At 42.7% G+C, this 25464-nt stretch overlaps 1 protein-coding gene across 1 annotated transcript in view; it reads left to right on the top strand.

The window, feature by feature from the left end:
* Positions 1–25464, top strand: part of RP1 (RP1 axonemal microtubule associated) — a 351147-nt gene that overhangs the window by 26499 nt on the left and 299184 nt on the right. Inside the window, exons 2-3 of the mRNA XM_063451391.1 lie at positions 8921–9578; positions 23899–24073. Of these exons, the coding sequence (XP_063307461.1) occupies positions 8921–9578; positions 23899–24073 (833 nt within the window). The remainder of the gene's footprint in view (positions 1–8920; positions 9579–23898; positions 24074–25464) is intronic.

The following is a 25464-nucleotide window of genomic DNA, read 5'->3' as shown; positions in this document are numbered from 1 at the left end:
GGTTAAGGTGCATGCAAAGCCACTGGACCACCAAGGCTTGCAGTGATATTTTCCCTCCATCCATGCCAGAGGTATGGAGGGGGGAGTACATAAAGTTTCCTTTCCTCTTTTTAAGTAAAAAAAAATATATATATATATATATTTTCTCCATGATTCCCCCACCACAATTTAGATCCCTGACACACACTACAACCTCTCACACAAACACACTGCACCCCTCACACACACACACAGAACCCCCACACATAAACACTACACCTCCTCACACAAACATACTGCATCTCCTCACACAAACACACTGCACCCATCACACAAACACACTGCACCCCATCACACACACACACACACAGCACCCCTCACACAAACACACAGCATCCTCACACACACAGAACCCCTCATACAAACACACTGCACCCAACACACACACAGAACCCCTCACACACACACACTACACCCTCACACAAACACACTACACCCCCCCACACACACCAAATCCCTCACACAAGCACACTGCACCCCCTTGCACATACACACATCACCTCTCACACACACACACAGCACCCCTCACATAAACACACAGAACCCCTTAAAAACAAACTGCATCCCACACACAGAGCCCCTCACACAAACACACACACACAGAGAACCCCCCCCCCCACACACAGAACCCCTCAAACAAATACACTGCACCCCCTAACACACACACTGCACCCCCTAACACACACACTGCACGCCCTCACACACACACTGCACCCCCTCACACACACACACACAGCACCTCTCTCACACACACACTACACCCTCACACAAACACACTATACCACCCCACACACACACACCAAATCCCTCACACAAGCACACTGCACCCCCTTGCACATACACACAGCACCTCTCACACACACACACACACACAGCACCCCTCACATAAACACACAGAACCCCTCAAAAAACACACTGCATCCCACACACAGAGCCCCTCACACAAACACACACACAGAACCCCCCCCCCACACACAGAACCCCTCAAACAAACACACTGCACCCCCTAACACACACACTGCACCCCCTCACACAAACACTGCACCCCCTCACACACACACACAGCACCTCTCTCACACACACAAAACCTCTCACACACACACAGCACCTCTCACACACACGGATCCCCTCACACAAACACACTGCACCCCACACACACATAACCCCTCACACAAGCACACAAACACAGCATGGTTCTGCATGGTATTTTAACTGTGAATGTCATAACACTGTTAGCTTTTACTGCAATAAAACACACCTATTTGTGTTCAGCGATGTCTCATGAGTACAACAGTACCCTCCATGTACAGGGCTTACCCATTCAGTTATTACACATTGAAAGTTGCAAGATTAGTTTTCTAGGCCTATGTTGCCTTTGAAACAGTATGGCAGCCTATTATTACTGTTTGAAAATCCGCCTTCCATTGAATTTCAATAGGGACTCGTCTATGCAGATTTTTGGTCAGGGGTGTCATTTTCTGAAAATGTTTTTGACAAATGATTAATTAAGGGCCTAATTTTTAAATACCTGACCCCTGCAAAAAAAATAAAAAAAATAAATCAAAGCAGTGCTAGTGTACTGCTCACTCTGATCACTGTATTATCACTGTGATCAGCAGTGAAAGGGTAAAATTGAGACATTTTATTTATTTAAAATTTTTTAACCCCTTAAGGACCGGCCTGTTTTTGCGATGTTTGTACGTTAAGGACCAGAGCAGTTTTAACACTTTTGTGGTGTTTGTGTTTAGCTGTAATTTTCCGCTCTCTCATTTACGGTTCCCATACAAGTTATATATTGTTTTTTTCACGACAAGAAGGGCTTTCTTTACATACCAGTATTTATATTATGTCATATATTGTATTTAAAAAAAAATAATGAAATATGGTGAAAAATTAAAAAAAAAACATGTTTTTGGACTTTTACTTGAAAAATCTTTTACTTATCTACAAAAGCTAATGAAAAAAACTGCTAAATAGATTCAAAATTTTGTCCCGAGTATAAAAACACCCAGTGTTTACATGCTTTATTGCTTTTTTTTGCAAGTTATAGATCTATAAATACAAGTAGGAAATTGCTGTTTCAATATATATATATTTTAAATGTATCAATAGTGACATTGTTACACCGTTATCTGTCATAAATCCCCGAAACACACCTAACATGTACATATTTTTTAAAGTAGACAACCCAGGGTATTCAAAATGGGGTATGTCCAGTCTTTTTTAGTAGCCACCTAGTCACAAACACTGGCCAAAGTTAGCATTTATATTTGTTTGTGTGTTAAAAATGCAAAAAACGCTAACTTTGGCCGGTGTTTGTGACTAAGTGGCTACTAAAAAAGGCTGAACATACCCCATTTGCAATACCTAGGGTTGTCTTCTTTTGCAAATGGTATGCCATCATGGGGCTAATTCTCATTCCTTGGCTACCATACGCTCTCAAAGGCAACCTAACCAATCTGACAAATTTCAATAAAAAAAAAAAAAGTAAAATCAAGCCTTATATTTGAACCTGTAACTTTCACAAACACTATAAAACCTCTACATGTGGGGTACTGTTATACTCAGGAGACTTCGCTGAACACGAATATTAGTGTATCAGAACAGTAAAATATATCACAGCAATAATATCCTCAGTGAAAGAGCTGTTTGTGTGTGAAAAATGCAAAAAACTTCACTTTCACTGACAATATCAGCACTGTGATATGTTTTTCTGTTTTGAAACACTAATATTTGTGTTCAGCGAAGTCTCCCGAGTAAAACAGTACCCCCATGTACAGGATTTAGGGTGTCATAGAAAGTTACAGGGTTAAACACAGTGCTAGCAAATTAAATTATCTGGACTTTTGGCCTGGGTTGGCAGGCAGGTCCCTCAAATTGCAATCATTAAAATTACTTAATTAGGTAGAAATATTACATAAATATGCACGTAGAATTTTAATATATATACATATTTATGTATTTGACGTCTACGTGTATATTTATGAAATTATTTATGTAATTATGTATGTGGACATATGTATATTTCGTATTATTTTTATTTATTTATTTATACATAGATATATATATCATTACATTCTAAGTGTATTTTGATATAAATATATATATCAATATCAAAATACTGTTAGAATAAAATTGCATATATATATATATATAATTTTTTTTAATTATTAAAAATTATTTTTATTTTTTGTTATTTATTTTTATTAACATATTATTTGTATTTTATAATAATATATATATACCATATATATAGTTATTATATATATTGTATATATTCGTGTGTAATTTAAATATAAGTGTATTTTTATATTAATATACGTATATATAAATATAAAAATACACTTAGTATGACATTATATATATGATATATATACATATATTATATATAGGTATATATAGATATAATACATGTATATATATCATATATATATATATACATATTATATTTTTTTTTACACTGATTGTTTTTTTTTTAACTTTATTTTATGATTTTACACTTGCAGGGAGACTGCCTGTCAGCACAGACAGTCCCCCTGCAGGCAGATACACAGACACCTATTGCGGTCATGTGATCGAGTGATCACATGGCCGTGGGGTCTTGATCTGCCGAGGGGGGACTGCCCGGGCAGACAGGCAGTCCCCCTGGACCGGGAGGAGAGCTGATCGCCGCCGTGGGACCGACGGCGATCAGGTAAGTTGCCCAAAACCGTTATGACGGTTCAGGACCGTCAGCGGTCCAAACGCACGTTTTACCGCTGACGGTCCTGAACCGTCAGCGGTCCTTAAGGGGTTAAAACAAACAAAAACTAACAATCCATAGTTACACAGTTACATAGTTACATAGTTACATAGCTGAAAAGAGACTTGCGTCCATCAAGTTCAGCCTTCCTCACATATGTTTTTTGCTGTTGATCCAAAAGAAGGCAAAAAAAAAACCCAGTTTGAAGCACTTCCAATTTTGCAACAAACTAGGAAAAAAATTCCTTCTTGACCCCAGAATGGCAGTCAGATTTATCCTTGGATCAAGCAGTTATTACCCTACATTGAAAGATTATATCCTTGAATATTCTGTTTTTGCAAGTATGCATCTAGTAGCTGTTTGAACATCTGTATGGACTCTGATAAAACCACTTCTTCAGGCAGAGAATTCCACATCCTGATTGTTCTTACAGTAAAAAAAACCTTTCCTTTGCCTTAGACGAAATCTTCTTTCTTCTAGTCTAAACGCATGACCTCGTGTCCTATGTAAAGTCCGGTTTGTGAATAGATTTCCACACAATGGTTTGTATTGGCCTCGAATATATTTGTATAATGTTATCATATCCCCTCTCAGGTGACGTTTTTCTAAACTAAATCCAGTTCAGTCCTGGCAGAGCCGGGCACACACTGCAAAGGAAAAGAAGTAGAAAGATTGTTTCATTTCTCACGTTCTCTGTATGCTGACTGCCAGGTGAAAACCTCATAGTTTATGATAATGATTGGCAGCGAGCTAAGATGGAGGAATCCAGTTGCAGGCTCAGGAAGTGTGGTTTTCTACATTAAATTTTCATTTCTACACCTCAAAACTACATATTTGTTAACTATAGGGATAAGTAAATATAATACCAAAAGTCTGCCCAAATGAAAAGAAACCTCAACACTATCCATATAGACCCCGATGAAAATATTACATTCACACGTATTCTTGAATATGTTCTATCTTTGCATTCTTATGATATTTCTTCAATTGACAATCAAACAGAAGAGGGGATACAAACAGTAAAGGATATGAATGGCTGGTGTGTTCTGAGTTGCTCTAATTTGTCTCCAGGGCAGTGATTAGCTCTGAAACCGTATTAAACAAATTGATACTGATGTCTAGAGAAGCAAGTGGCCTCATAGGATTTATTTCTGGAGCTGTTTACAGCACAGATACCAGCCTTTCAAGTGACTGACTGTATTTTACAGATATTTTGATGTATGGCAGGTTAAACGTTTGGTAAGTACACAGCATTTTCTCAATGCACTACTTATAGAAAATGTAATGTTGTAAAATGACGTGTTTTTATTCAGCACTTAGTGTTTCCTTTGTGAGAAATACAGATTTGCTGAACATCTAAAATATTGAAATATTTAAAGTGAGCGACTAGCTAGCAACGGGTCTCTGTTTCTGTTAGTTACTTCTCTGTAAGAAACAAATGTTTTATTATTTAAATGCAAGCACATATCTTTTAAATATAGATAAAACAATATAAGGAGTATTAGCTAAAATAAAATAAAATAATTATGTGGTTTCTGTTTAACTAGATTTATGTGAATGAGTAAAATTAACATTACACTGAATATATTCGAGCACTTATTAGAGGCAATTAATTAAAATATACAAATAGCCATAATTTCTGTCTCTGATTAATTTTTGTCTCTGCATTTCCTGATCTTGTTTATTGTATAATTATTAGATACAATCCTGGACACACTGTTAACAATAATAACAATTAATTATTTAACTCATATGAGCACCAGAGATGATAAAACTCATAACTGGTTACGTCATCTTCCTCTTGTGTCCGCGTCATAGTTGTTTGAATGGGTTATCATTTTTGTTGACTCCTGTTGCATGTTTTATCTACCAAACATAACGAATCAAATATGTGGCATCTTCTGTGTCTACGCTTATGTTCTATTGATGAGCAAACCGTTGTGCAGTACTATTATGTGACTATTAAATATTGGACTTGTAGTTCAGTTGTCATATAATTAAATCTTACAGTACATTCTCATATAATGTATACTATAATACACTATAAAATAGTAGATGATAGATGGATATATTTTACCTCTATGCATATTTCTTTTTTTTATCCTTTGTGTAACAACATTCTTATGCCCACCAACTGAAAACTTAAAAATATTAAGACAAATAAAGGGACACTCTTAGCAGAAATGCTCTCCCTTTTTTCAGAAAATGTAAAGTGTTGACATTTCTAAGAAATGACAATGTTTTAAATCTGGCTAAGAGCATACCTCTAGTGGATGTCATATTGACAACCACAAGTTGCACCTTTTTTTCCTGAAGGTCTTCATGTTTAATGTCATCATGCACAGCATGTTGACACCAGAGTCCACTAGAGCTTCTCATCGAGATTCGTAGGATTGATTGCATCTTTTTAAGAAGCACCAGATTGGCGAAGTACATTTTTTTTGTGCATGTGTTGTTAGTACCTAATGCTTCTCTATGGAAACTATTGCATTGGACAGAGTTCATCATTCATGATAATCTGATTAAGGGTGGGGCAGCTGACAAGATGAGGTTGTCCCTGCGCTAAATTACAACTAAGTATAATTGCTTTTTTTTAAAAAGCATTTAAAAAAAAAAAAGGATTTATTTTATTTATTTATAATATAGGCACACTGACTTTAAAATAAAAAAGAGATGGTTTGAACTTTACAAATAAATATATTAATTTTTGGTAGACTGTTTCTTATTGTAAATGTACCAGAGATTGTTAAAAATATCAAAAAAAATATCAGCCGCACAATCAAAACCACTGACAGGTGTAGTGAATAAGATTGATTATATCGTTTTAAATGGCACCTGTCCAGTGGTGGGATATTTTAGGCAGCAAGCGAACAGTTAGTTCTAGAATTGTTGAAGCAGAAACAAAAAGGCAAGAAAAAGACCTGCGTGTCTTTGACCAGGGCCAAAGAGTGATGAGTAGACAACTGGGTCAAAAAAATCTCTAAAACGTCAAGTCTTGTCAGGTCTTTCTGGTATGCAGTGATTAGTACCTACCAAAAATGGTGAAAGGAAGGACAACTGATGAACCAACATCAGGGTCATGGATGCCCAAGGCTCATTGATGCACGTTGGGAGTGAAGGCTAGCATGTCTGATCCAATCACAAAGAAGAGCTACTATAGCTCAAACTGCTGAAAAACTTAATACTGGCCATGACAGAAAGGTGTCAGAACACACAGTGCATCACAATTTGCTGTGTATGGGGCTGCAAGCCGCAGACAGGTAAGAGTACCTATGACTCCTGTCCACCACCAAAAGCACCTTCAATGTGGATGGAGCAATGAATTTGAAGAATCACGTTTTCTTTTACATCAGGTGGATGGCCAGGTGCGTTTGTGTCATTCACCTGAGGAGGAGATGAAAGCCCTATGGGCAGTGTAATGCTATGGGCAGTGTTCTGCTGGAAAACCTTGGATCCTGGCAGTCACGTGGATGTTACTTTGACATGTACCACCTACCTAGAGATCTTCACAGACCACGTACACCCCTTTTTGGCAATGGTGTTCCATGATGGCAGTGACCTCTTTCAGCAGGATAATGCAATATGCCACACTGTAAACGGTACTCCCTTGGTCTCTAAATACCCCAGATCTCAATCTGATTGAGCCTCTGTGGGATGTGCTGGAACAACATATCTGATCCATGGAGCACCCATATTGCAACTTGCAAGACTTGAAGGATCTGCTGCCAATGTCTTATACATTGCCTTATACCACAGGACTCTTTCAGAGGTCTTGTGGAGTCCATGCCTCAATGTATCAGAGCTTTTTAGGTAGCACGTGGGGGGACCTGTTTGATATTAGGCAGATGGTTTTAATTATTATTATTGGCATTTATATAGCGCCAACAGATTCTGTAGCGCTTCACAATTTATAAAAGGGGGAGATTTAACAATAAATAAGACAATTACAAAAGGCTTACAGGAACGATAAGTTGAAGACTACCCTGCTCAAATGATCTTACAGTCTATAGGAGGTGGGGTATAAAACACAATAGGACAGGAGATAGCAATCAAAACCGGTGGGAGTGAAGCAGAGCTGGAGGAGAGAGTAGAGTGCTACCCTTTAGGACAGAGCAAGAGACAGGTATGTGAGGTAGAGGTTACTCTTGGATGCCACAAAAGTTCCTTAAGAAATAGATTTTAAGGCACTTCTAAAGAAAAATTGAAGACTAGGGGTGAGTCTGATGGTGGTAATGTTGTGGCTTATCAGTTTGTATGGATACAACATGAGATATAGTCATTGTCAATTCTAACTCTCACACTATACATACGTTAAAAGCATAAAGTAGTTAGGTCGAATAGAAAGGAATTCATGAGTTTTAAAAAGCAGAACAGTAACCATTAACAGTTGCCCATTTAAACAACACTGTGAAGAAATGTGAAGATACCCTGGAGGCAATGGCAGGAAGGCAGAACGATATGGAAGAGGAGATCAAAAGTAAAAGAAGGGAAAGGAAAAATTTGGATGGAATCTACAAAGAAATGGGCATTAAAGAAAATAGGATTATCTCCATAGTTTCTGAAATGGGTATTGCATAGCCTCAACAAGACTTAGTTATTATTTATTATTAATATTTTTTTCATCTATTTTGCTGACTATATATTGGGCAGTGTATGTTATTATTATGAACAAAACTGAAAGAGATTAAGTCACTCATTTGAGAATTCTAAAGAATTGTTTAGAGAAAATTAAATTATAGGTTGAATGATGTTTTCTGATTCAGCTATTTTCTTAAAATGTATATTTCCACTGTCAATTCCACACTATTTGTAATTTAATAAATAAGCCCTCTGTAGTTACTGCCCTAAGGGAAATTACCACATATATGAGTTTAGGCTCATCTGTGTAATAATGAACGGAATATTAGCATATCAGGCCAGTCCTTATGCAAAGACATTCCAAAACTGAAACGCCTGGTAAATGGTCTCTGCATAAGAGATAAAGAAAATGAATGAGTCAGTCTTTCAAATGCTTTGTCAATGATGCAAAACTGATATCTTGCTAGACATGTATGCACAATGTAACTAAGGTCAGAAAAATTATCTAAAAACACGTTTTTAACTGCCAAAATTTGTTACATATTATTTCTTTGTTCCTAGATTACTATCAACAATGAGCGACACTACATCCACCAATATCTCAGTGGCTCAAGCCAATTCCACGGACAGTGGGCAAACTGGTTCTCTGCGACAATCAAACATGTCAAAGCCTGGTTCCACCAAAAGGCTGTACTTCTATAAAAGTGGAGATCCACGTTTTAATGGAATAAAGATGGTTGTCACCAATCGTTCCATTAAAACATTTGATGCCTTGCTAGACAGCTTGTCCAAAAAAGTCCCATTGCCTTTCGGAGTTAGGAATATTACAACTCCACGCGGAATGCACCATATAACCAATCTAGAGGAACTAGAAGATGGCAGATCCTATATATGCTCCCACCAAAGAAAGATAAAACCCATAAACCTTGAAAGGGCAAGCAAGAAGCCCCTACTCTGGAAGAGCAGCAGACCAATGAGTGCCCGGCGACGTGCTGTGCAATTGGCTCAGCATAATGAGGTAGTACCTTTTCAGAGAGAAAACACCATAGTGATCGGGAATTCAAAGAAACTTGTGATTTTCAAAAATGGTGACACAGAATTTAAATACAATGTCATCTTTAACCAGAAGTCTATGCAAAGTTTCGACGCCTTTCTAGAGGAGATATCAGAGGCCTTGCAATGTCCAATCGTCAAGCTATATAGCACTGATGGAAGAAGGGTAAGCTAAATTAGTAAAACAATATTTGTGGTGACTTATGTACAATGTACAACATTCAAACAACAATAACTCAAATAATTGGCATGTTTAATTATTTAACATTTTCAGTGCCTCTTGGCCTAAAATTGTTGTAATGTTAGCTAAAGGTATAATAACTGTATGGATCAAATGCCAAGCTGTCTATGTAATCATGAGAGAGGGTGACTAGGAAGTCAGACAAACATTGTATAATGTTACTGGAAAATTGTGGGCGTGCTATACATGTTTAGTCATATAATGTGGAAGTATGGCTCAACTGTATATAGTTCTCAATTTTATTAAAGACACGGAGGCTGCACTCTTTCTTTGTTTCTCTTAGCAGCAAAGAAAAAGCTCAATAGAAAAACATGTTATAACAGAACTACTACATTCACATAGTAACAGGTCAACCAATCAGAATAATTCCAATCCTATAAAAAGCAGGACAAAGGCATCAACTTCATCGGTCTTTGCTGCTCAGTCAGTTAATTATAGCACCCTGGTCTCATAGTATATTCTCTGTTGGGACCACTGATATCTCTGTTTCTACATGGTATGCTACTTTTACAATTGTACTTTGTTAGCTATACTTGTTATATTACTCTAGTTGTTACTTTGTGTGTTTCATTGTGGTTTATTGTCCCTGTACTGTGTCCTGCTGTGCTGTACCTGGTGTTGTCTTCCCTATCTAGGACTCCATGGGGGTCTAAGCTATCTTTCTGCTGCACAATCCGTGTGCTCTGTGTACTGTCCGTTCTCCCAAACTGCATGGTTTTTCTCATTTGGCCTTTCTGAGGTTGCAAAGCTATTCTTTTAAAACTATAATATAAACTAGTTAATTTGGCCCTCAGCGAATCTGGCTAAAGGGCTCCTATCTGGCAACTCTTTTGTCAAATACTTGGTCTACACACAGACCTTTATTGCCTTAGACAAGGTGCAATCGAATATACTGAACATTTTTTTTTAAACGAAAAGAGCATGGATCTGTCAGTCTGGCCATTTCCCATGAGGTTCTCAATGTTTGAACCAAGGCTCCTATACAGGCAAACCTGCTGTTTCTATGTAGAGATCCACCAAACTTTTTCCCATAGTGTAGTTGTCCCTGGACTTCGAGAGGTGCATGTGGTTAAGGTAAGTTCTGACACTAACTCTGTAACGGATCGACGGGCACCCCCGACTGGGTACCTCCATTGATGGATGCTCCAAGCGCTTCCTGAGGACTCCAAGCACGTCAGCAGACACCACAACCACCGAACCGGAGAAGCATACAAATGCTCTCAAGCATATGAATGCTGTAAACAGCTGAACAGGAAAAGCATACAATCAGCTTACACTCCTGGCAATCAGCATACAATCCAATTCCCCCAATAACGAGACGACACTTCGTTTTGAGGTCAAGCAGAACTTACTGTACTGGCACATACAGCCTCTTTTATTCACAATCCACAAACATAGTACTGCCCACAGGGTTTTGAAATACAACCAATCAATCCATAAAATACACACAGACACTCCCACACAAAATCCTCCCCTCTGCCTGTGATATACAGAGAAATACAGTTTTATAAAACATATCACAGGGACCCCAAAACATGCAATAACCACATACAAATCCTCGGAACCGGGGGATCTGGGTGAACCACATATCCAAAATTCACCCAGATCCATTCAGTAGTTTGGAAGATACAGTTTAATGCAGATTCCGAAGAACATATACAGGCTATATGAAAAATAATTACTGTATAATGTGTCCCCTGTTGTATAGTTTAAAACAACACTGCACGATGTCTTTGTGCACCAAATACCGGCGAGATTGCACCGTGTAGAAAAGTCCAAACAGTGTCTGTGAGTTAAAATGTCCGCCATCCATTGTTCTCACCATGTGCTTCATCCATTGTTCTCACCATGTGCATCTGATACATGAAATGGTGGCCACCCAGTAACCCCACAGTATGTCCCCAGATGGTTCTTAAAGGGCCAGCAGCATAATAAAATACAATATGCCCAAATACTGTATTTAAAGGGCCAATTCTCCCAGGGGCCATAGTCAGCAGGCAGGAGGTGGGCAAACAGGCTTCTCCAATGCCCAGTGGCGAGGTTGGTTTTGCCACAAACTCTTCTTACATCTCTGCTTAACCAGTACTTGCTTCCCAGGGAGTTTGTTATTTTCCCAACAAGGAAATACAAGAGTTGCCTCACAAATAAACCATCCTAGAAATTCCATTCTATACTCCAGGTGTTGTGAGCAACCTATTTCTGGTTCCCTAAAAAGGAGGGGGTGTCCAACCAGTAATCAATTTAAAACGTCTGAATGCTTATGTTTCTTACCATCATTTCAAGAAGAAAGGGATACATTGCCTGAGATCTACTCCACCCATCAGATTTGGTGGCCAAGCTAGATCTCAAGGACACTTGTCTCAAATTGACACTCACCAGGACTTCCCTTAGTTCACTTTACAAGGAAATGGCAAACATCAAAAAATAAATCAGTTTTCTCTAAACACCTAGAAATCAGTTAATTGGTCTCCTAACAGCCAATATACTAGTTATCTCGCTAGGCTCTCTACACTACAGAGCTCTTCAATGTCTATAAGGAATGCACATCCTACAAAGATTTTGTGGGTCTGAAAATTGGGGCCAAGATCCATTGGTGGCTTCACCACATGGATGCTTGGAATTGTCGCACCTTATTTGGACTTCGTCATAGAGTCAAACTTAAACTCTTACAGCTGGGGTAAGTGCAGTAAAGATATTTCCACAAGCAACATGAGACAGCCTGATAGAGTTGCTTGGAATGCATGGAATGGTTGGTGCCAAAAATGTTGATCCCTAATTGGCTCCTTTGAATGAATTATTACATTTCTTAACTTTTCTGCTAATGGTAAAACTAGTACCATTATTCTTTATCATTCAGCCATTCCAGTTGAACATCACAGTATTGATGGTACACTGGTTGGAAGTCATCCTTTTGTTTGCTGACTTCTTAAAGGTTTTCATTACACACATCCGCCCCCAGTCTCAGTACTTGTGGCCACCTTGTGGCCTTTTTTTGCCAAATTAGTCATGCTGTTTTGCTTGATCTGTTGTAATAGAGTGTCTGATGTCCAAGCACAAGATGCCGATGCTCAATCCCTTACAGGCGTTTATTATGATATTTCTTGTAGAACTAAGACTTCCCGGTCAGTTCTGTATATGGCATTTTTTACAAGATCAAACTTTGTAATGTAACATATTTACGTACATATGAAGCTCATTGTGAAATTCTTTATGACCTCCACTTTTTTTATTGCATTTCACAAACCTCATATCCCAGTTTCTACTTTCACGTTGGCCCGTTGAGTCAAATTGATTATGTCTTTGGCAGGCATTGTCATTTCAAGGTTTTATTCTCATTCTGTACATGGAGCTATGGCCTCTAAAGCTTCCTCGATTGGTTGTCATTTGGAAGATATTTTGAAGGTGGCTGATTGGTCTTTGAATTTTATCTTTCAAGATTTTTATTTTAAGCCAATTCAAACTTTTTTTGAAAATGTGATTTCTCAGCTTTAAACTCACTTGATAGGAGCCTCTGTGTTTTTAGTAAAACTCTAATATTTCACTATTAACATGACGTAAAGTCATTCATTTTATTAATGACATGGAGGCGAGTATTATTCCCAACCTCCCATCCCTTTGGCTGATTCTTCTTCGATTAATGGTAGGTATTTACTATATGTTTGTCGGGGTATTGTATATCTTCTACCTTTCTTGTTAAAGTAGGTTCTTGTCTTATGACAATTTTGCCATAGTTTCCATATTTTATAGTCACTTTATATCGTGATTTTATCTTGTTATGGATGACTTACACATGCTTGCTGTTATAATATTGACAATTCCATAAATTGTTATGTGAGATTACCATTTTTATTTTTATTTCACTCTTGACTTGATTTCGCTATCAAGGACCTCTGAGGTCTTCGATGACTCATATTTCTTATACTCTAGTTAATTTTCTTTTCAAAGAATGTTCTATTTTCCTCCAGTTTTTGTTATTTGTACCGATTTGAATTTGATTTTGGGACCACATGAAAGAGAACGTTTATGCCTTGGTCCTGACTTTTATAGATTGGAGTTATTCTGATTGGTTGACCTGTTACTATGTGAACTTTTTATAACTTGTTTTTCTATTGATTTTCCACAGTTTTTTCTTTGCTGCTGAGCAATGGTGGCTCTAGACTTGGTGAGGCCTTAGGTGAAACTTATACATGAGGCCCCCACTAACACCATTATTGAAAAAAAAATAGCAGTTGACTTGTGTGTGTATAAGAAGCTGTAGATATATATATATATATTTTTAATTCTTTATTTTTGTTGTGCACGTGTAAATTCAAAGATTGCACAATATACAAATCTAACAGAGAAAACGTTTTTCAAGTTCAAACCGTTGTACATGGAATACTGCACATTATTTTGACAGGCATACTGCATATAGAAGGAAACATAGCAATAAGACGTAGTAATATATTATGAGCATTAGATGAGATCGGTGAGTGTTATCTAAAATATCACCGGATTGTGGGAATTCAGTCTTAGCAAACTGAAAGACTCTAGGTTGGTTCGATTCTAGGCAACATAAACTTTTAAAGTAAAGTGAAAACTGTAACTAAAATTTTTACTCCCTCATCAAATTAGTATAGCAATGCCGTCGGCAAGGAGACAACAGGAAGGGCCATAGCCCATATGTTCTTTATATAGGAAAAGAGGCATCTTAGCTATCTACTGTGCGGTCTTGTGCTGAGTGGATTATGAATCTTAGTGGCATGTCTAACAGCGGTTTAATGCCACAAGATGAGTAAGGTGGACCCCTGAGTGCCCGGGTATTTGTAGATCAAAGATGTATCAGGGTTCCTAGGCATTAGTGCTCGAGGGGGAGGAGAAACCCCCCCTCAGGGTTCCTACAGGAATTAACACTTTTATCTGTTGGATACAGCAATATGGGGTGGGGGATGAGGGGGTGGTGCCTGGGTGGGCCTGTAGGACCATATGGGAGAGGCGCGGTTGGTGCCTGGGTGGGCTGTGCTGTCCTAAGAGTGCGTCCCTCATCTATTTTCTCCCCTCGAGTTGTCTAAAGGTTTGGCATTGAAAAAAGTAGAGAAGGGGAGAGTAGAAAAGGCATGTAATGTGAAAACAGAAGCAAGGTACTCAAATGAAGATGAGAGAACAATCCCCTACAGTGAGTCCATGTCCCACGGGTACAATGTTCGGAGTTACGTTCTCCACGGCAATGCTTTATAGTGGCGTCCAATAAACAAGAAAAATAGTAGAAAACAAAAACAGAAAAACTTATAGTGGTTATAGTCACATATTCCAGTGGCGGGTTTTGTGGCCTCCAATAGGGTGGAGAGTCCTTCAATGAGTTTGGTGTTCTCAGGTCGCATCGCCTGCCTATGTGGTGTGTCTGGCTGACCTGGGTACGAACTCCTTGGCGGTGGTAGGATTCAGTCCGGTGGAGGTGGTTGTGTGTTCCGCGTGCGGGGCCTTCAGGCCCAGATGGCCCAGGTAAGTGTCCAGATCCTGCGGGCTTTTTACTTTGTAGACAGTTCCGTTGGCGCTGAACGTGAGCATCCGTGGTGTGCCCCTGCGGTGCAGGATGTTATTTGTTCTCAGTAGTTGTAGGCTAGGTTGGAGCGTTTTACGCCAGCTTAGAGTGGTTCTTATGAGGTCAGGGAATAACAGTATTTGTGAGCCCTCAAATGGTAAGGGGGTTTTTCCCCTAGTCGCTGCTAAGAGAGCTGACTTGTCCTGGTGGGCCTGAAATTTGATGATAACATCGGCCGTGGCGTTTGCGGTCACATTTTTTGGATTGGGCAGTCTGAACACTCCGTCAATCTTTACGAGTTTGGCTTGTTTGGGTTGCAGAAGTGTGGCAATTAGGCGTCTCACATAGTGTGGGAGGTCAGTTAGCCCTATGTCATCGGGTATCCCCCTTATCTTCACGTTATTTCTTCTCCTATGATCTTCTAAGGCCTCCACTTTCTCTATTGTGCTCAGCTGTTGTCTGTGGAGGTCATCCATTTTCCGTTCCAGGTTATGTAGGCGCTTATCCTGGGTGCTTGTCTTGGCCTCCAGATGGGTGAGCCTTGTGGTGGCCCCCTCTATGGCCTCTTTAAAGCTTGCCCGGTCTGCTGTGGCTGGTTCTTCCGCCGGGGGTGCTTGGAGCTTGGGCCCTGGGGGGTGGTTCATCAATGCGCCCTCACCCAGGTCTGGGTAGAAGTCACCCGAAGAGTCAGAGTATGTGTCTTCCCCCAGCGCCTTTTTCTCCCATGCGGCCTTCTGCGAGTTCTGCAGGAGTTCGCCGATGTCGCGGCTGGAAGGCGGTTTGTCCGGCTTTAATTTTTTATTTTTCTTGCCCATTGTCTCTTTCTCGATCGGTGGGTGAGGTTTGAGTAAGATGGGCACACAAATTCCGCCAATTTCGTGCGTTTTTCTCAGTTTTTAGTACGGAGCTCTTCTCCATGCGTCTTTGCTGGTCTCTGGCTAGCTCCGCCCCCCCAGAAGCTGTAGATATATTGACGGTACTAGATATAGAGAACTAGTCTTTGTATACATCGTTGCATTGTCTACCTGTGTGTGCTTGAGAGTGTGTGTCTGGCAGTGAGTATTCTTGTATATGTATGTATGTATGTTTCTCTGAGCATGTGTATGTTTGTGTACTGCCTGTGGCTTTTGGCACTGAGTTTATGGCGAAGCTAGGTTTTATGACTGTGTGTATAATGATTGCCTTCAGGGGGTGACAGGGTGAGTAAAGGGGTAACTGTGACAGGGTGAATGTAAAAGAGCAGGAGGGTGCCAGAGTGTATGCACGGGGGTGCCAGAGTGTTGAGGGTTGACAGTGTGTATTAAGGGAGGTGCCAGAGTGCAGAGAGTTGTGTCTTTGTGTGCGGAGAGTGGTGCCCGTGTGTTTGGAGGGAGAGGCAGTGTGTATGGAGGGGGGTGACAATGTGTATGGAGGGGTGACAGTGTGCGCTGACAGTGGTGACAGGGTGCACGGAGAGAGGTGACAGAGTGTGTATGAAAAATGACAAACTATATGTAGGTGCAGTGGCGTACTAAGGGGGGGGGGCGGAGGGGGCGGTCCGCGCCGGGTGCCACTGGGTGGGGAGTGCCATGACCCTGGTCTGAGGGCTGGAGGGGGCTGTGTGAGCTGTACGGCCGCACAGTGCCCCATGGTAGTTGCAGCTGAACTGGCCGCACGGAGGTAAAGTGGGGGCAGAGCTAAGCAAAACCGGGGCGGAGCCAAACTGGCAGCGGGGGCTGGGCTTAATATGGCCCTTACCCGCTGCTCTTAGGAGGTGCAGCAAGATGGAATCCCTGCTTCTCCACAGGCTTCAGAGAAGGACTTCAGGGAATCCAGTCCTCCTCCAGCCCACTGACTGTAAGTAAGAGTGTGTGTGTGTCTGTGTGTGTGACTGTGTGTGTGTAAAACTGTCTGCCTGTAACTGTGTGTGTGTGTGTGACTGTCTGTGTGTGTAACTGTCTGCCTGTAACTGTGTGTGTGTGTGTGTGTGTGTGTGTGACTGTCTGTGTGTGTAACTGTCTGCCTGTAACTGTGTGTGTGTGTGTGTGTGTGTGACTGGCTGTGTGTGTAACTGTGTGCCTGTAACTCTGTGTGTGTGTGTGTGTGTGTGTGTGAGACTGTCTGTGTATGTGTAACTGTCTGCCTGTAATTGTATGTGTGTATGTCTGTGTGTGTAACTGTATGTCTGTAACTGTGTGTGTGTGTATGTGTGTGTGTGAGACTGTCTGCCTGTAACTGTGTGTGTAACTGTCTGGCTATGACTGTGTGTGATTACCTGTAACTGACTGTGTGTGTAACTGTCTGTGACTGTCTGCATGTGACTGTGTGCCTGCAACTGTGTGTGTGTGTGTGTGTGTGTGTCTGCCTGCATGTGTGTGTGTAACTCTCTGCCTGTGACTCTGTGTGTGAGTGACTGTATATGTGACTGTCTGCCTGTAACTGTGTGCATGACTGTCTGGCTATGACTGTGTGTGACTACCTGTAACTGACTGTGTGTGTAACTGTCTGCCTATAACTGTGAGTGTGAATGCATGTGACTATGTACGTGTGACTGTCTGCCTGTGACTGATGTTGCCTGGAACCGTGTGTGACTGTCTGTGACTGTGTGCATGTGACTGCTGCTGTCATGTGTGTGTGTCAAAGTATATGTGACTGTCTGCTGCTGCCGTGTGTGTGTGTCAATGTATATGTGACTGTCTGCCTGTAACTGTGTGCATGACTGTCTGTGACTGCATGTGTGAATGTGTGCCTGTCTGCCTGTAACTGTGTGTGACTATATGCCTGTAACTGAGTGTGTGACTGTCTGTAACTGAGTGTGTGACTGTCTGCCTGTAAATGTGTATGTGGGGCTGCAGGGATTTTATAGAAGGGGGCAGGGGCTTTGTATTGGGACAGGAGTCTTTATAAGCGGGGATAAGCAGGGGATTTGTGTAAGGGGGTTGCAGGGGTTTTGTTGATGGGTGCAGTACAGGATTTGTAGAAGGGGGCAAGACAGGGGTTTTGTAGGAGGGGCGGGGCAGGACAAGGGTTTTGTAGGAGGGGCTGACAGCGGTTTTGCAAAGTTTACAAATTGTAAAAAAAAAGGAAAACATTTAACATTTTTTACAGTTTTTTTTATTTGGGGGGGGGGGGGTGCAAGGGGGTGCCAAGCACAGGATCCGCCCCAGGTGCCAAATGCTCTAGGTACGCCCCTGTGTAGGTGACAGAGTGTGAGGGGGTGGCATAGTGTGAGGGGTGGTGACAGAGTTACGAGGGTGACAGAGTGAGAGGGAGGGTGACATAGTCAAGGTGGGTGACAGAGTAAGAGGGGGGTAACAGAGTAAGAGGGTGGGTGAGATAGTGTGATGGGTTGACAGAGTGAGAGGAAGGGTGACAGAGTGAGAGGGAGGGTGACAGAGTGTGAGGGGGTGACAGTGTGAGGGGGTGGCAGAGTGTGAGGGGGTAACAGAGTGTGAGGGGGTAACAGAGGGAGGGAGGATTACAGAGAGAGGGAGGATTACAAAGAGAGGGGGGATTACAGAGAGAGGGGGTGACAGAGAGAGGGGGAGACAGAGTGAGAGAGAGGGGGAGACAGAGTGAGAGAGGGGAGGGTGACAGAGTGAGAGAGGGGAGGGTGACAGAATGAGAGGAGGGTGACAGAGTGAGAGAGGGCAGGGTGACAGAGTGAGAGGGGGTGACAGAGTGTGAGGGAGTGACAGAGTGTGAGGGGGTAACCTAGTGTGAGAGGGGGGAAACCTAGTGTGAGAGGGAGGGTGATATAGTGTAGGGGGGGTGACAGAGTGAGAGTGGGGTGACAGAGTAAAAGGGAGGGTGACATTGTGTAGGTGGGTGCCATAGTGTGAGAGGGAGGATGACATAGTGTGAGAGGGTGACATAGTGTGAGGGGGTGACAGTGTGAAGGGGTGGCATTGTGTGAGGGGTGGTGACAGAGTAAGAGGGGGTGACAGAGTAAGATGGGGTGACATTAGTGTGAGTGCGTGGTGACATTAGTGTGAGGGGCTTGACGCAATGTGAGAGGGTTACATTAGTGTAAGGGGTGTGACAGAGTAAGAGGGTGTGACAGAGTGAGAGGGGGTGACAGAGTGAGAGGGAGGGTGACAAAGTGAAGGTCGGTGACAGTGTAAGAGGGGGTGACAGAGTAAGATGGGGAGACAGTGTGAGGGGGTGACAGAGTGAGAGAGAGGAGGGTGACAGAGTGAGAGCGGGTGATGTAATGTGGGGGGTGACAGGGTGAGAGAGGGTGACAAGGTGAGAGGGGGTGGCATAGTGTTAGGGGGTGACATAGTTTTAGGGGGGGTGACACAGTGTGAGGTGAGGTGACATAGTGTGGGGGGGTCACAGGATGGGTGACAGTAAGAGGGGATGACAGAGTAAGAGGTGGGGTGACAGGCTGCTAGGTAGGGTGACAGGGTGAGAGGGTGACAGGTGGGTGGCATGGTGAGAGGGGGTGGCAGGGTGAGGGGGGTGACAGAGTAAGAGGGGGTGACAGGGTGAGAGGTGGGGTGACATATTAAGAGGGGGTGACAGGGTGAGAAGGGGTTACAGGGTGAGGAGGGGTGACAGGTGTGGTGGTTGAGTGAGAGGAGGGTGACAGGGTGAGGGGGGTGACAGGTGGGGTGGCTGGGTGAGATGGGTGACAGGGTGAGGGGGGTGACAGAGTAAGAGGGGTGACAGGGTGAAATGGGGGTGACAGGGTGAGAGGTGGGGTGACAGAGTGAGAGAGAGGGGGAGACAGAGTGAGAGAGAGGGGGAGACAGAGTGAGAGAGGGGAGGGTGACAGAGTGAGAGAGGGGAGGGTGACAGAATGAGAGGGGGGTGACAGAGTGAGAGAGGGCAGGGTGACAGAGTGAGAGGGGGTGACAGAGTGTGAGGGAGTGACAGAGTGTGAGGGGGTGACAGAGTGTGAGGGGGTGACTGAGTAAGAGGGGGTGACTGAGTAAGAGGGGGTGACAGAGTAAGAGGGGGTGGCAGGTGGGGTGGCTGGGTGACAGTGTGAGGTGGGGTGACAGTGTGAGGTAGGGTGATAGGGTGAGAGGGTGACAGGTGGGTGGCATGGTGAGAGGGGGTGGCAGGGTGAGGGGGTTACAAAGTAAGAGGGGGTGACAGGGTGAGAGGTGGGGTGACAGATTAAGAGGGGGTGACAGGGTGAGAAGGGGTTACAGGGTGAGGAGGGGTGACAGGTGTGGTGGTTGAGTGAGAGGAGGGTGACAGGGTGAGGGGGGTGACAGGTGGGGTGGCTGGGTGAGATGGGTGACAGGGTGAGGGGGTGACAGAGTAAGAGGGGGTGACAGGGTGAAATGGGGGTGACAGGGTGAGAGGTGGGGTGACAGATTAAGAGGGGGGATGACAGGGTGAGATGGGGTTACAGGGTGAGGAGGGGTGACAGGTGGGGTGGCTGGGTGAGAGGAAGGTGACAAGTGGGGTGGCAAGGTGAGACGGGGTGACAGGGTGAGGGGGGGTGACAGGTTGGGTGGCATAGTAAGAGGCGGTGACAGGGTGAGGGGAGTGACAGGGTGAAGTGTGGGGTGACAGAGTAGGAGGGGGTGACAGGGTGAGAGGCTGGGAGACAGGGTGAGGGGGATGACAGGGTGAAAGGTGGGGTGGCAGGGTGAGGGGGTAACAGGGTGAAGGGGATTGACAGGGTGAGAGGGGGTTTACAGGTTGAGAGTGGGTTTACAGGTTGAGAGGGGGTTGACAAGGTGAGAGGGGGGGTGACAAGGTTAGGGGGGGTGACAGGTGGAGTGGCAGGGTGAGAGAGGTATGACATGGCGAGGAGGGGTGACAGGGTGAGAGGGGGGTGACAGGGTGAGGGGGGATGACAGGGTGACAGGGTGAGGTGGGTGACAGGTGGGGTGGCAGGGTGAGAGTGGGTGACGGGGTGAGGGGGGCTGACAGGGTAAGGGGGTTGACAGGTGCGGTGACAGGGTGAGAGGGGGTGACAGGGTGAGTGGGGGTGACAGGGTGAGGGGGATGACAGGGTGAGAGGGGTTGACAGGGTGAGTGGGGTGACATGTGGGGTGGCAAGGTGAGGGGGGTGACAGGGTGAGGGGGGTGACAGGTGGGGTGGCAGGGTAAGGGGGGTGACAGGGTAAGGGGGCTTACAGGTGGGGTGACAGGGTGAGCGGGGGGTGACAGGGTGAGGAGGGATGACAGGGTGAGATGAGGTGACAGGGTAAGGGGGTGACAGGTGGGGTGGCAGGGTGAGAGGGGGTGACAGGGTGAGAGGGGGTGACAGGGTGAGAGGGGGTGACAGGGTGAGAGAGGGTGACAGGTGGGGTGGCAAGGGGAGAGGGGGGTGACAGGGTGAGGGGGGATGACAGGGTGAGAGGGGGTGACAGGGTAAGGGGGTTGACAGGTGGAGTGGCAGGGTGAGAGGGTGGTGAGAGGGGGGTGACAGGGTGACAGGTGGGGTGGCAGGGTGAGAGGGGGGTGACAGGGTAAGAGGAGGGGTTGAACTGTACCTTTTTTCCTGGTGGTCCGGTGTGCTCATTCTGTTCCTGGTAGTCCAGTGTCCTGTCTGGCTCACTGGTGGTCCGGTGGGCTCTCCGTTCTGCAGCTCCACCAGATGCAGAGCTGCAGACCACATGGTGAATGTCTCACGATCTCCAGTCAGAGTGTTTTTGCGTGGTAACCCACGGCAACGCTCTGATTGGCTAAAAATCGCGAGACACTTCAGTCTGCAGTCTGAAGCACCCGGCGGAGCTGCAGACTGAAGACTGGCTCTCCACCAGGGCAGATCGAACGGAGGGCCTCGCACCCGGCGGCATAAAGGGCAAGCCCCCGGGCTCCCTCCTGTGTTAGGTCTTCGCTCATAGACCGAGAACCCGACATCTCAGTCTGCCTTATGGCAATTTAGTCGGCCGCGTGGCCCCTGACAGCGCAAGGCCTTAGGCGGCCGCCTAAATTGCCTAATTAGAGAGCCGCCTCTGCTGCTGAGGGAAATAAAGGGAGAGTGCAACAAAATACATGCCTCCTTGTCATTAATAAAATCATGAATTTGCGTTATGTTAATAGTAAAATCTGGGAATTAATACTAAGAAAACTCCTATGGCTTTTTTATTTCATTTTTAGTGAAATGCTAAACACACTCCCCTTCATTTCATTGGATCATGACTGAGGAAAGTAGGGATTTAAAAGGTTATGGGAAATTATATACTAAACATTGAACTGTAGTAATTAGTAGTTAAATTGCAAAAGGTGGGCAACAAAAGCCAGGGCCTAGTATTGCATAATTTTCCAAAATGTATCACTGTACTAATACTGTATGTGATGTGATTATTTTGCAAGAATCCAATGAATTAAAAAAAAACAAAAAAAACTAGCCAGGGGGCACCTATAGTATAGATAGAAAATGTTTTCAAATCAGCACATTTTTTTGTGTAAAGTTTGCCATACATTTTGCAATATACTATAATTAAAGGGACACTATAGTCACCTGAACAACTTTAGCTTAATGAAGCAGTTTTGGTGTATAGAACATGCCCCTGCAGCCTCACTGCTCAATCCTCTGCCATTTAGGAGTTAAATCCCTTTGTTTATGAACCCTAGTCACACCTCCCTGCATGTGACTTGCACAGCCTTCCATAAACACTTCCTGTAAAGAGCCCTATTTAGGCTTTCTTTATTGCAAGTTCTGTTTAATTAAATTTTCTTATCCCCTGCTATGTTAATATCTTGCTAGACCCTGCAAGAGCCTCCTTTATGTGATTAAAGTTCAATTTAGAGATTAAGATACAATTATTTAAGGCAAATTACATATTTTCATGCAGGCTATGTCAATCATAGCCAGGGGAGGTGTGGCTAGGGCTGCATAAACAGAAACAAAGTGATTTAACTCCTAAATGACAGTGAATTGAGCAGTGAAATTGCAGGGGAATGATCTATACACTAAAACTGCTTTATTTAGCCAAAGTAATTTAGGTGACTATAGTGTTCCTTTAAGCATTGAGCATAGAAAACCCTCACAGGGTCAATTACGAAAGCAAGAATTGAAAATTGATTCAAAGTTAGAGTTAAAACTTAATTTAGAATACATTTTTATGGGACCGGAGTATTCTTTTAATTTTAAATTTGAGGAAAAAATTACCAAACTGAAAACAGAATTGACTTGGAGATTTTTTTCTAATTCAGCTATTTTTACATTTTTTTTTAATTCACTTTGAATTCACTTACAATTGTAATCAATTTTCACTTTATTAAAAAGTCCTGATAATTCTGCTGAATCTTTCGGCTTGCTCATTGATCATTTCCACAGCTACCACCAAAGTTATTTTGCTAAAACTCCCTTCATTAGTAGCTAGTGTACGTGGCCAAAAAACAAAAGAGTGCTGTTCTCGTGAAACAAAAACAGAACAATCATTGCAAATGTGCAGAATTCATGCAAAGGAAAAAACAGGATTTTATGCCTTTCACTAAAATATAAAAATCTCAAAAAAGCAGACAATTAGCATTAAAACATTTTCTTAAGCAAATCCACCCGCACTGTCTAGTTTAAATTGTTAAGTACATTTTCCCACTGTATAAAATATTATTCTGGTGACAGGTCTAATGAATGGGTTTATTGTATGATTAACTATTGTTTTTAAGTAAATAATAGATTCCCACATCCAGGAGACACAGGGGTGTATATGTTCTAAAAGCACACTTGTTATGTTATTCCTTTCACTATTTTTGTTTTAAGTATATTTTATTTCAGTAGTTATTTTTTTTTTTTCTAATTTGCTAATAACGGTACTTTTCTTTCAGATCCTTAGCATCCATGCTTTACTGCTGAGTTCTGGAACAATAGTGGCAGCAGGAACGGAACCTTTTAAGCATGCAAATTACGAGACTGAAAGGGAATTTCTACCTTCTAAATTACCTGGGATCACTAAACGTGTGATTCCTAAACAAAAAAGATCTAAACCAGAAATGAAAAGCCGTGAGTATCATTCATCTACGTATTTATTTATTTATTTATTATTGCCATTTATATAGCGCCAACAGATTCCGTAGCGCTTTACAATATTATGAGAGGGGGATTTAACTATAAATAGGACAGTTACAAATAAACTTACAGGAACAATAGGTTGAAGAGGACCCTGCTCAAACGAGCTTACATTCTATAACGTACTGTCAGTAACTGAGCCATTCTTTGAAAATGATGTTTACTGGTTGCTATCAGTCACTGCTCCAGATTGCAAACCGAGGCGATCAGTATAAACACTTTGTATAAGCTCTTTGTTACAATACTTGTTGAAGGAGTTATTTTCATCAAAGCAATGCTTGTTGTTGTGTGATCTTCCTGATAAAAAGTAGAGATAAATAGATCACTACCAAGCACTTTTGGTTTTAAAAAGTATTAACATTATATATTTGGAAATACGGTGTGCAGACCTAGCAGATTAATGTGAATTTCACAACATTTTAACTAATTTATTCTTTCATCCTTTACAGAAATATTGATGGGGTGTATTTGTGTGGATGGTGTATCTTGCTTGCAATATTTGACAGGGTCTGTAATAGTTGTACACAACCACAAACATAACTGTTGCTAGATACATTAAGTGTGACAAAAATAGATAAAAAAGTCGATAATCCTGAACACATAGTCAGCTGTGATGTAGTGGTTCTGGTGACATGAGTGCCTTGGAAACCCCACCACAGCTGCAGTGCAATTAGTCAAACCATTTACTAATGGTGTGACCTCTTACCTGTGGTCTATCGGGTGCTGGTCACTTCCTCTATGGAGAGCTGGAAACTCCTGCATGGAGTTTCTTCTTCTTAGACCTGTGGAGCTAAACACTGCCATGCAGGGCCAGTTTATCAGCCGGTCACTCTAAGCCAATGAGCTAAGCCCTGCACTGCCAGGCTTGGCTCAATGCAGAAAGCGTCTTGTCCTCATAGAGCAATGGCACCCGGCAGGAACCAGGTAAGTTGTCAAACCATTAGCATGTTGTTTGACTACTTACATTAGATGGGGCACCAGGGCACCCTTGGCACCATACCCTTGTAGTGCGTATGGTGCTTGGAGCATCCATTAAATAATATTTCAAAAGTGTTATAACTTGAAATGCTATCTCTCCAGAGCCTATATTTAGTATTTCTAATATATTGATATGCTTATATTTCTTATACACGTAGTATATTGGCAAAACAATTATTAAGGTGCACATACAACAAGGGACAAATAGACAATCATGAAACAGGACATAAAACCAGGGAAGGACAGCTAGTGTTTGGGTAATCAGTACAATGTTTGGGAGTAGGGAATAATGGGAAGTATAGGGAGGTTATCTTATTATGGAAGAGATGGTACCTGGAAGGTCATAA

This window comes from Pelobates fuscus, chromosome 4, assembly GCF_036172605.1.
Source record: "Pelobates fuscus isolate aPelFus1 chromosome 4, aPelFus1.pri, whole genome shotgun sequence".
Taxonomy (NCBI): Eukaryota; Metazoa; Chordata; class Amphibia; order Anura; family Pelobatidae; genus Pelobates; species Pelobates fuscus.
The sequence above is the reverse complement of the archived record's forward strand: the minus strand, read 5'-3'. Positions and strand labels throughout refer to the sequence as shown.